Genomic DNA, 13152 nt, shown 5'->3' with positions numbered 1-13152 from the left:
TTTTTTTAAACTGTGTGTTGAGAGGGTGGGATTGTTTTTGTTTGTTACTATGGTATGCATTCTTGTGTTTTTATTTTGTAAACTGCCCTGTGATCCTTGGATGGAGACATATAAATTTTAAAAAATAAATAATGATCCCAAATCCATTCAGGAAATCATACAGTGAGCATGGTGATGCCACAATATGGAGTCAGTCAACCTTGGCTTTGTGTTTGCATTACTGAGAGCAAGGATAATAAAGAGACCTTAACACATAGTACATTCTTCTAACTAATTTACCTAATTATTTCCCCTACTATGGAAGGGGGGGGAATAGGTATAGGGATTGATGAGAACATTTGTGGTTAAGTTCAGAAGGGAATTCTAATCAACAAAACTATCCGGTGAGCAAGGTTACTTAATTTAGTAACGTATTTTAGGCAGGAGGTTAAAAGCCTTCACAAGGCAGCGAACAAAACATTTAAAATGCAAAACAGTTCATAAAATTAGAATAAAACCTAGCAGCTATTTGAAACACCATAAATTGTCAGCAGAAAAGGGCTTATTATAACCCTGCAAATATATTTTAAAATAGTTTCTACAGCATCATCCTAAAAGCATGAAGACCAGTGCCTTATTTTCCATTACACATATACTCATTTTTACTTATTCATCGCTTTTATAACTCGTCATTATACTTTACCAGAGCTAAATTGGCAACCTAAGAATACATCTCAATATTCCAGTTCCTGTTGTAATGCCCTTTATCCACTTTGCTCTATGACTGCTTACCTGTAATGGGCACATCAGTGACAGGTGTCCAGCTGTTGCTGCCCTTCTTGCACTTCTCAACACTGTATCCCAAGATGCGGGAGTTGCCGGTCTTATGTGGTGCTGCCCATGAGAGTGTGACGGCACCCTTGCTGGTACTGACAATTTTGGGAGGAGCAGGAGGACCAGGAAATGCTGGGGGGGGGGAATGCAGTTGCTCATTATTTAAACATCTATACTGCCTGTTAAAACAAGAATAATTTCTAATCATAATTTCTAATTCAGCTAACAAGTACCACTAGCAGACGTCCATGCAATTTAGTTACACATCATTGGGGGTCTGATGGGATGTTGAATGTTGGCATAGCAAGCTGACAAACAAACATGCAGAAGGGTCCCTGTTACCTTTGGTAGCAGCCATCACTTCATCAGACTCCAGTGCCTCACTGGTACCTTCGGCATTCACTGCTCTCACTTTGAAGTAGTAACTTTTGTCATGTTCCACTTTGTTGGTGGTGAAGACAGTGCTGCTTCCATCGGTCTTCCCCAAGGTCACCCAGGTCTTTCTGCCAACCTGCTGCCTCTCGATAATATAACTCTGGATTGGTTTGCCACCATCATCTTTGGGGGGCTTCCACTGGATAGTTATACTATTTGTGGAGCAGTCCACAACTTCGATGGGCCCCATTGGTGGTTGAGGCTTATCTGCATGGAGGAGCAAAACAGAGCTTATGGAAAAAGGTCTTTTGTGTCTGCTTGGTATTGGAATGGTTGCCATATCTTTTGAGTTAAGTGGACAAGATCAATGCAAGGATTCACATATTGTGGATAGAAGTTTTAGGTTGAAGACAGACGCAATATCAAAAGAGAGCTCACAATGACTTCTAGTTCTCGTGATGGCTATATCTTACTTCCAGGATGATAGGTAGCATGCTTCTGAATACCAGTTCCTGGGGAACAAAAGTAGGTAAGATCCTCCCTCTATTGTGTGGGCAGGTAGTCCCTCCCCTACATGGCCTGGTCTCCTTGGCAACACTTCCCCCAGGTGGGATTGGACAACTGACTGAGGTAGGCGGAGACCATCAGGTATCCCACCTGGGGGAAGGCGAAGCCAAGACTGTGTTGATGGAGCCACTCAAGATCCAGGGGCTGTGCGTGTTCACGCAAAGGTCGCCCCCTGTTTTATGTGGGGAGCGGTCATTGCCCTCATGTCCTACTTCTGAGCTTCCCAGAGGTACCTGACGCTAGTTGGCCACTGTAGGAAGTGGGATAACAAATCTGATCCAGCAAGGCTCTTCTTATCCAGTGCTGGAAAAATGATCTGTCAGCACTTTTTCTTAGACTATTTATCAGTAGCATACTAATGTTAATATATCGTTCTTGTCCCTGTCCACACACCACTGCTGCTACTGCTTCGGGTTTCACATGGGAAATGGAGTGCTCTGCAGCCAAGGTGCTTGAATGGGAGGATGCTGGGCTGCTTCCATTTCAACGATCCTGCAGTAGGCACTGTGATTTCCAATAGGAGGATGCAGCAGTAATGATCAAGCAGGAGAGCAAGCAGGGAGGGGCAAAAATGTTTTATTTTCTGATATGCTACAGACAAGCATTGTTATCAAAAGCCACTTTCTGTGCTATGAGCAACTTCTCTCTCTCTCTCTCTCTGTGTGTGTGTGTGTCTGTCTGTCTGTCTGTCTGCCTGTCTTCAATGTTAATCAGAATTGGTGCATGCTCTGCGCTACAACTACCTGCTTATAGGCACCATGTACCAATAAATATGCTCTCTATGCTTCAGCTTCCAAATGTGTGACACCTCATGCAGGCCTTAAAGCCCCCCATAAAGTTGTCATAACTTATTGCTAAAATACTTGGGGTCTCTCACCTAGAACTACCAGCTTGAGAGTAGCTTCAGTGCTTCCACTCTCATTCTTCAGTTTCATTTTATAATCACCACAGTCCTTCCGATTAGCACTGGATATGGAGAGCCGGGTAAAGTTGTCTGAATAGTCAGTGCTGATCCTGGCATCATCCAGAAGTTCCCCTTCATCCTTTAGCCAAGTTGATCTGACTGGCTTCCGGCCTTCAAATGGGATCTTCACTATGGCATTCTTTCCTGCCTTTACTACTATAGGTTCCTTCTTCAGTTTTTCCAGAAGAGCAGAGTCAACATTTGGAGGGTCTGCACATAGAAATAAGAGGAACATGAATTAGTCCCAATATATTAAATGTTCTGTGCTTATTATTCTTTTAAATAACCCACGAGCCCACAGGAAATAGTGATGCCTAATATTTAGCCAATAGTTGCCAGAACCTCAGAATTCACAGAATTCTTAAACTCTTTCAAAGTGCACCTCACTGAAAACTCACTGGCAACGAAAGTCCTTTGTCACTAATCCAAGTATTTGATGTTGTTTTACTGCTGATAGTGTGCTTAGTGCAAGTGATGCAGTCTTCACTCAGAGGATACACAAACAAACTGTAATAGATCCCAGGGATGGGGAACAGGGTCAGAAGCGAAGTGGTAGCTAAGGTAGCAGGAAGCACTGCAACTGTAATGTAGGGAGTAAGGAAATAGAGGAATAGCAAGCAACAAGCCTAATATGATTATTATTTTTAAGTGTTAAAAATGTGAATTCTCAGAAGGTATCTAAGGGAGTCAAGATTACAGAGCTGCTGCAAGTGCTGTACAACAATGTGGAAGAAGGTACAGAGGTCAATGAGGGAAAGAGAAATAAAAAAGGAAGGGAAAGTAAACATTTGGACAGCAGGTGGCATGGGAAGAGGTGCCATAGAAATGATGGAAAAGTCATGGGAGAAAAAGGGCAAGAACTAGATGTGATAGAGAGGGAAGATGTAATAGGTAGGGAAGTAAGGAGGAAGGGTAATTCACAATCAAAGCAACTGGGGAGGATTAGTTTAGCAGAGCCATTCTGAAATGACCAAAGTTCTCTCTCTCTGCTTTTGAGACAATGAGATCTGGTTTATGTGGATTGTTAATTCAGTGACTTCATCATGCTTTCCAGCACCATGTGTCCCACAAAATCATATAATACTAAGAGCATAATTCATCCAGTAGCAATTTTAGCACCATTTTCTCTACTAGGCTTGACTAGACTTGCCTTCAACAAAAATAGATGCCTCTGTTCGGACTCCTCCAGCTTCGAATTTGTATTTTCCAGCATGACTATCTTGTACTTCATCTATTAATAGTCTGTGGACTGGGCCCTCCTTCTCAATGGAGATTCCATCCTGGCCTGTTATCTTGCAGGGAGGTAGACAGAAGGTAAAGAAATATTCTCTCTCAGAAATTACATGGAACATTACAGCAAACAGATAGAGAGAGTCATAAAGACAGCTATTTTCTCTAAACTGGTTTTGGACATGTCCCATCTTTGGTTGATAACAAGAGACAAAGTTAGGCATTCTGTTCCTCCTGCTTGTTGTCTGCATTATGGAAGCTTTATTTCAAGATAAAAAATTAAAGTGAAAAAGATGAGTATAAGACTAAAAAGACATTCTTGAGATGTTTACTGCTTTCAAGTTACCTTGAATCCATCTTTAAACCAAGTTCCCTCAAGCTGGTCATTGTTGAGGCTGCAAGTTAACACAGCTGGTTTTCCTTTTGGTGCATGGAGGTCAAATAAACCTTGGTTGAAACGGGGATGTGATTCTGTGCAAACAAAAGAGATAGAAGAGACTATTAAAGAAAACATCTTTAAAAACATGAAAGATGTTATAAACACAAATAAATGAAACAGGGACACAATAAATTACAGTAAGCCCGCAACTTACATGAAGGTTTGGCAAAAACACATAAAGCCAGGAATTTTCAGATGACCCGCCCCTCACTCTCAGACCACCTTTGCTTGCTCTCTGTGCCCTATCTCCTTATCTGGTTCTCTGACTCCAACTCTCTAAAGACGCTTGAACACTCTCCCAGGGTGAGTACAAAAGCTGATGGGATTGCCAACTATTGTTTCCTGCTCCCTTGCTTTTTTCTGACATTTTTTTAAAAGCGTATTTGAATTTCCCCCCCAAAATCTTCCAATTCACATATATATTTTTGATCACCTGCATACGGTTGTGGTCGCGTAAAAAAAGAAAAGTGAGCATAAGTTGTGGGCTTACTGTGCTCATAAATATATAAATACCTCTCACATCCTCTTCAAGAAGACTTCCTCCTCTCCCTTTCCTGTCCCTGGTTCTTGAAATATCAGATGAAGTAAGTTGACTGGCATCTAAGTCAGACAGCTGTCTTCTTCTGTCACCAGCATGGGTTCCAGCGTCAGAAAGGCCAGAAGACTGTCCATAGCCTAGGAACTCTTCACCAGGAATGCCTGACATGTTCTCATACAGGGATCCATCAACACCTCTAACTCCTGGACCAACACCAAATCCACCTAGCCTACCATCCCTACCATCCAACCATCCTTCACCACTAAGACCACCAGCACCAGTTCCACTAACCCTGCCATCCTTACCTATCCCCCCTTCACCATAACCCTCACCTGATACACCATACTTGGTGCCAGCTCCTCCAGTTTGATCCATCATGCTACCCATGCCTCCTAATCCAGTGCCAGGATGACCAGCCTCAGTTCCATGTAAAGTACCTGTCTGACCATAAAGGTCACCGGTGCTCCCTACACCTCTTAACCCAACACCACCAGCCCCAGGAAGCACACCATCCTTACCATAATGACCTCTCATACCTTCTGCACCAGAAACAACAGTACTGTCAAGCAGACTGTCTGTGCCACCAGCACCACCAAGTCCACCAATGCCTGGTCTACTTGGCATTCCATCCTTACCATAGAGCCCACCAATGCCACCAGCACCACCAGGTCCGCCAGCACCAGCTCCATCTAACATACCATCCTTGCCATAAAGTCCCCCTACTCCACCAGCACCACCTACTCCACCTACTCCACCAGCACCACCAGGTCCGCCAGCACCAGCTCCACCTAGCATCCCATCCTTGCCATAAAGTCCCCCTACTCCACCAGCACCACCTACTCCACCAGCACCGCCAGGTCCGCCAGCACCAGCTCCAGCTAACATACCATCCTTACCATAAAGTCCACCTACTCCCCCAGCACTGCCAGCTCCCCCAGCACCAGCTCCACCTAGCATCCCATCCTTACCATAAAGTCCACCTACTCCACCAGCACCACCAGGTCCACCAGCACCAGCTCCACCTAAAACACCATCCTTACCATAAAGTCCACCTATTCCACCAGTACCACCAGGTCCGCCAGCACCAGCTCCACCAGCACCAGCTCCACCAGCACCAGCTCCACCTAGCATCCCATCCTTGCCATAGAGTCCACCTACTCCACCAGCACCGCCAGCTCCACCAGCACCACCAGGTCCACCAGCACCAGTTCCAGCTAACATACCATCCTTACCATAAAGTCCACATACTCCACCAGCACCACCAGGTCCACCAGCACCAGCTCCACCTAAAACACCATCCTTACCATAAAGTCCACCTATTCCACCAGTACCACCAGGTCCGCCAGCACCAGCTCCACCAGCACCAGCTCCACCTAACACACCATCCTTGCCATAAAGTCCACCGACTCCACCAGTACCGCCAGCTCCACCAGCACCAGCTCCACCTAACACATCATCCTGACCATAAAATCCACCTACTCCACCAGCACCGCCAGCTCCACCAGCACCAGCTCCACCAGCACCAGCTCCACCTAGCATGCCATCCTTACCATAAAGTCCCCCTACTCCACCAGCACCACCAGGTCCGCCAGCACCAGCTCCACCTAGCATTCCATCCTTCCCATAAAGTCCTCCTACACCAGCACCACCAGGTCTGCCAATACCAGCTCCACCTAGCATCCTATCCTTGCCATAGAGTCCGCCTACTCCACCAGCACCACCTGCTCCACCTAGCATCCCATCCTTGCCATAAAGTCCCCCTACTCCACCAGCACCACCTACTCCACCAGCACCACCAGCTCCACCAGCACCAGTAGCAGCACCACCTAACATACCATCCTTACCATAAAGTCCACCTACACCAGCACCACCAGCTCCCCCAGCTCCAGCTCCACCTAGCATTCCATCCTTCCCATAAAGTCCTCCTACTCCACCAGCACCACCAGGTCCACCAGCACCAGCTCCAGCTAACATACCATCCTTGCAATAAAGTCCACCTACTCCACCACCACCACCTACTCCACCTACTCCACCAGCACCACCAGGTCCACCAGCACCAACTCTGCCTAGCATTCCATCCTTCCCATAAGGTCCTCCTACACCACCAGCATCACCCATTCCACCAGCACCACCACTGCCTAACAAACCATCCTTCCCATACAGTCCACCTACTCCACCAGCACCACCAAGTTGACCAGCTCTAATTGGCAGACCGTCTTTGCCACAAAGTCCACCTACTCCACCAGCACCATCAAGTCCAGCAGCTCCACCTAGAAAACCATCTTTGCCATAAAGTCCACCCCCTCCACCAGCACCCTCAGTGTCAGCTCCACCTAGCATCCCATCCTTGCCATAAAGTCCCCCTACTCCACCAGCACCGGCGGCTCCACCAGCACTAGCTCCACCTAACATACCATCCTTGCCATAAAGTCCCCCAAATCCACCAGCTCCACCAGCACCACCAGCACCAGCTCCACCTATCATTCCATCCTTCCCATAAAGTCCACCTACTCCACCAGCACTGCCAGGTCCACCAGCACCACCCAACATACCATCCTGGCCATAAAGTCCCCCACATCCACCAGGACCACCAGCTCCACCAGCCCCAGCTCCACCTAGCATTCCATCCTTCCCATAAAGTCCCACTACTCCACCAGCACCACCAGGTCCGCCAATACCAGCTCCACCTAGCATCCCATCCTTGCCATAAAGTCCTCCTACTCCACCAGCACCACCAGCTCCACCAGCACCAGTACCAGCACCACCTAACATACCATCCTTACCATAAAGTCCACCTACACCAGCACCACCAGCTCCCCCAGCACCAGCTGCACCTAGCATCCCATCCTTGCCGTAGAGTCCACCTGCTCCACCAGCATCACCAGCTCCACCTAACATACCATCCTTCCCATAAAGTCCACCTACTCCCCCAGCACCACCAGCTCCCCCAGCACCAGCTGCACCTAGCATCCCATCCTTGCCGTAGAGTCCACCTACTCCACCAGCACCAGCTCCCCCTAGCATCCCATCCTTGCCATAAAGTCCCCCTACTCCACCAGCACCACCAGCTCCCCCAGCTCCAGCTCCACCTAGCACCCCATCCTTGCCATAGAGTCCACCTACTCCACCTACACCACCAGCACCACCAGCTCCACCAGCACCAGTACCAGCACCACCTAACATACCATCCTTACCATAAAGTCCACCTACACCAGCACCACCAGCTCCCCCAGCACCAGCTGCACCTAGCATCCCATCCTTGCCATAGAGTCCACCTACACCACCAGCACCACCAGGTCCACCAGCACCAGTACCAGCACCACCTAACATACCATCCTTACCATAAAGTCCACCTACACCAGCACCACCAGCTCCCCCAGCACCAGCTGCACCTAGCATCCCATCCTTGCCATAGAGTCCACCTACTCCACCCGCACCACCTGCTCCACCTAGCATCCCATCCTTGCCGTAGAGTCCACCTGCTCCACCAGCACCACCACCTCCACCAAGCATGCCATCCTTACCATAAAGTCCACCTTCTCTGCCAGCACCGCCAGCTCCCCCAGCACCAGCTCTACCTAGCATCCCATCCTTGCCGTAGAGTCCACCTACTCCACCAGCACCACCAAACCCAGCTCCTGGCCCACCTGATCCATTAAGTGTGGAACCATCTGAAGTTTGCAGTCCACCTGAACCTCCAGGTCCAGTTCCTGTGCCACCTAACATAGCATCTTTACCATGCAGTGAACCCATGCCACCCAAACCACCCATTCCCCCACTAACACCATATCCAGTATGTCCCATATGTTCACTACTACCACCAGCAAATCCAGAGAACTCATGCCTTTCTCCCATGTCTGTCCCCACCCCAGAAAACTGTCCCATCTTCCCATCTCTGTTGGCTCCTCCTCTTCCCAAAGATCCATCTTTTCCTAAGGAACCATAAGATTCTCCTTCGCCAGCTTGGCCATTCTTATACTGGCCATCCTGCTCATCACGGCCTTGTCCTTGACGAAGTTTCTTTGCGCGGTCTTCATCTAGCTGTTTCTTCCGCCATCCAGTTATATCATCACTATCTCCTTCAGTCTGCTTTCTCTTTCCTTTAGCTGCATTGTAAACATATTGCTAGTCAGCTTAAACTAGTTCACAGCCATGTACAAGAAATAAATGGGAAAACAAGGGGGAAACTAATGTAGTGCAAAATAATTCTGTTTTAATCAGAACCATATTAAGGAAATAGATGTGATGCCACCCACGGTGTGTGTGGCCTTTTATTCTACATCATGTTAGTTACTTTGTTTTAAGTGAAGGAAATCACCTCTTATTTCCAAATAGTTACTGGCATGAACAAAAACAACCAAAATGGCATTATAGGCCACAAATCAAAGTCATGCCCACTAGATTGACTCATATCTTTAACAATGGTATGGACAAGTGAATAAAGGTTAGGACTATAAATGAATATTGGCTATGGCAACTAAAATGGGTCCTTTATATCTCTTTCTGCTAGTGTTGGAGACAGTGTGCTGGTATAGATGAACTGCTGGCGTTTTTACAATTTAACAAAGTTTTCTATAGAACTCCTTTCCTTTAAAACAATGATATTTCTAATACATGTTAAACATGCTAGACAGTAAAGCACAAGCACAATTAAAGGATTGCTATTTAAAGTTACTGGTGTAAGAAATAATGACAATAGGCCCTAAGGTTTCTTCCAATATCTATCCCATTTAAATCAGCTTGCACTCTATAATTGCGCGCTTAACGATCAGTCCTTGGATGTAGAACCCTGAAGTGCTGCTATGAGGGAATGGGGCACCCCACTTCACAATAGATTATAGTGTGAGAAATCAAGATTAGATCACCACTCACATTCAACCTCAAGCCAGGCACTTGAAGAGCGGTCTCCAATATCAATGGTGTAAGTCCCCTTGTCAGAGGCCTGGGTGTTTTTGATGATTAGGCGATGAGTGAGGCCATCTTCCGAGACCGAAATTTCATACTTGTCATTGGACTCTAGAATACGGTCTCTGTGCAGCCACGTAGCGTTGGAGCAGGGTTCGTAGAGAGTGCACTGAAAGACAGCATTTCCTTGCTCGTGGCATCTCACCTCACCAAGAGGATAGCGAAAACTTACTGGGATGGCTGCAATACCAAATTGATGTTAAACAGACATGCAACAGATTCTGACCGCAGGGCAGCTTTGGAAGAGCAGTGAGATGGATGGAACGTGGGGAAACCCAGTTCCATTCAGCAGCGAGTGAGGGCTTAGTATCTGCCTTCCAAAATTACCCAAACAAATGCTAAAACCCGAACAGAACTTCTAGCCCTGATTTGGCAACAAAGCACCCTGATAGCCTGATATGGACTGCATGTGAAAACCTCTGAGAAATTTATCTGCCCTTATTTATGCAGCAATTTTTAACCCTCAGAGTTTACATTAAAGCTTGTGAGATGCTCTAATGTCAGCTGGGGCTCCATATCTAGACTGTAGCTAGGTGCTATCATGTTTTTGTTTTTTGGTAAAATGAGGTCTTAAAACCTCATGTTCGATAAAATATGCCACAATTATGCAATTAGAAACCAGCCGCTTCTGCCTTCTAATCAAGTTCTCAGCCTACACAGCATCTTTCTATTAATGCTGAGCTCAGTCACAAAAGTGAGAGCTGCTTCACATCTTATGAGACATTTGATCCAACATGGGTATAAATCTCTAGCGTTTGTGTTTATGTACTATGTGCATCAAAAAGACACAACTGATACATGAGGTTACGGTTATAGCCTTAAAAAGAATAACGCATGAAGAAGCCCTGAGGCCTTAGTTTGAACATTTGTTTTCATTGTTAATTTTTGTGGTTAATTTTTGACACTAGTCAGGTGACAATCCTATGCATCCTGCAACCCTGAGGGTGAACACAGGACTTGCTTCTGAGAGACCATGCATAGGATTGAGCTGTAACTTTGAGAATTAATTACAGCTGAGACTAGGGGTGTGCAAGAATCCCCCCAGTAGTTATTTCGCTTTTGTTATTAAACCCTCATTCATTTAGTGATTCATTAATTAATAATCACATTCATTTTCATTATTATTTAATTCATTGTCATTATTCTCATTTGTTCTTGGTTTCCCCCTGCCTTCTATGGGACATCCAGTGGCACTTCTTCTCCTTGTTACTCTGTGTTTTCCAGTTGGTATGAAAATATCAAGCATTTCATTCCCTTTCTAAGGAATCAGACCTTAGAATCAGGCCTGCTAAATTTCAGACAGATAGGAAAAAGGGCCCCTGTTTCATGCTCAGACTATGTATCAACTAATCTCTCTCTGTCAAACTACAATGGTACCTTGGTTCTTGAACTTAATCCATTCTGGGAGTCCGTTCAACTCACAAAACTGTTTGAAAACTAAGGCGCGGCTTCCAATTGCCTGCCGGAGCTTCTTGCACTTAATCGGAAGCCACATCAGACATTCAGCTTCTGAAAAATGTTTGCAAACCAGAACACTTACTTCTGGGTTTGCGGTGTTTGGGAGCTGATTGGTTCGACAACTAAGCCATTCAGGAACCAAGGTACCAGTGTACAAATCATTAACTCATCCACACTCTTGCTTCTCCCATGCCCGGAAAGCATGGGTCTGGGTGGTTTTCTGCTTCTCCTTCACTTTCTAAGCATGGGTCTGAGTGGTTTTGCCCTTGTCCATTCTTTAGCGATAAATCGGAGAAAACATGATTGGCATTTGCTCCAATTTAGCAGTATAGACATTGTGTTTTTCCAGGGGAAAGCAAGTCTGGATGAGCCATTTGGAAATGTGGAAGTTAGGAAAACTACCGCAGCTCAACCAATAATCTTCATCTGATCTATACCTGCTGTTAGTAGGAGATGAATGGTTCCAAACAAGTCATAAATGAGCAATGAATGAATATATGACATTTGGAATTCATCTAGAACTCTGGCATTTGTTTCTTCACTAGTAATATCAAATGAAATGAGTGGCCCCCATTCATTTCAATTTTTTTCCATAGGTTATGAAACAAATGCACACCCCCTCTAGGTTCTCTGCACAACCCCATGGTCACGAAGCCTTACATTCTGCTTCCAGCTCAGTTGAGAAAACATCTACATCTTCTACTTTGATCTGGTACACGCCAGCATCTTCTGGCTGCAGATCGTTGATGATAAAATTGTACTTTTTGCCAACCTGTCGCAGGCAGTGCTTTGTGTTTTCACTGTCAAATCCAAAGTTGATCATCTGGCCATCCTGAAGGGAGGAAGGAAAGAGAATAAATTCACAGGAAGGTCGGAATCATCTTGCAAACAATATAAACCAAAGTCCAAGCAAAATGATCCTTGCAAATTTCCATTTGCAACAAATTGACAGGTGACAAAGATTTGAAGCCACTATAATTGGGAATCATTGGTGGCCCCACCAAAAGAACCAAGCTAACCAGGGATTTAAAATGAACATGGATATGTAAATATTCGTAAATATTGAATCTTGAGAATTTGGGCTGTCAACATCAGGAATAGGTATTCATAAGAACATAAGAAGAGCCTGTTGGATCAGGCCCATGGCCCATCTAGTGCAGCATCTTGTCCTCAAAGTGGCCAACCAGTTGCCTGTAGGAAAGCAGCAAGCAGGACCCACCCAAGCTGTTAGTTTCTGTTTTGCCACTGAGCAGCTGCTTGGAGTCACAGGACTCTGTTTACATTCCAGAGACCTTCCAGTCTCACGGGAAAGGAGACGGGATGTGACGTTTGTTTTTTCCTGTTTCCTTTGTTCCTTTGTCCAGTTGCTCTCTGCTTCCATAGAGAGAGGATGTCTTTTCTGTCTGCGTAGCTTAGAAATAAACTCTTTACAATGTAGCCCAAACCTCTCGTCTCTTTCCTATGCTGGAAGCTCTGCTGAAGGATGTGCCTTGGAGCCTCATCAAAGGCTCAGGTCATTAAACACGTCGGGAGGTGATTCCAAAGACTCGGGGGAAGAAAATGAGCTTTATCAGCTTTGCCAAGTGGAGATCCCGACAAGCACAACAGCACTTTCTTCTGCTGTTTCCAGCAACTGCTATTATTGCCTCTGACCATGGAGGTAGAGCAAACCCATTGATAGATCCTCCATCAATTTATCTAATCCTCTTTTTGGGGGGTTAAATCATTTTTATTAATTTTCCAATAAAAAACATCCAATTAATATATCAAGTAATAATCCAATAAAAATAAAAAACTAAAATA

General features: G+C 45.7%; 1 protein-coding gene across 50 annotated transcripts in view; it reads right to left on the bottom strand.

Annotated features, from left to right (window-relative positions):
- IGFN1 (immunoglobulin like and fibronectin type III domain containing 1) overlaps nt 1–13152 on the bottom strand; it is a 49081-nt gene that overhangs the window by 14563 nt on the left and 21366 nt on the right. The window contains exons 10-21 of one of the 50 annotated variants that reach the window (XM_082227353.1): nt 12010–12181; nt 9799–10071; nt 7260–9032; nt 6870–6893; nt 6657–6704; nt 6459–6599; nt 4902–6371; nt 4296–4420; nt 3870–4011; nt 2633–2929; nt 1156–1455; nt 772–945 (exon numbers count right to left, since the gene is read on the bottom strand). In XM_082227353.1, coding sequence (XP_082083479.1) covers nt 772–945; nt 1156–1455; nt 2633–2929; nt 3870–4011; nt 4296–4420; nt 4902–6371; nt 6459–6599; nt 6657–6704; nt 6870–6893; nt 7260–9032; nt 9799–10071; nt 12010–12181 — 4939 coding nt within the window. Of the gene's footprint in view, nt 1–771; nt 946–1155; nt 1456–2632; nt 2930–3869; nt 4012–4295; nt 4421–4901; nt 6402–6434; nt 6600–6638; nt 9033–9798; nt 10072–12009; nt 12182–13152 lie in introns of all 50 variants that reach the window. The other 49 variants (XM_082227376.1, XM_082227350.1, XM_082227329.1 and 46 more) reach the window with 49 other exon arrangements.

Source organism: Podarcis vaucheri, assembly GCF_965113315.1.
Source record: "Podarcis vaucheri genome assembly, chromosome: 6".
Taxonomy (NCBI): Eukaryota; Metazoa; Chordata; class Lepidosauria; order Squamata; family Lacertidae; genus Podarcis; species Podarcis vaucheri.
This window is presented reverse-complemented; position numbering and strand designations above follow the sequence as displayed.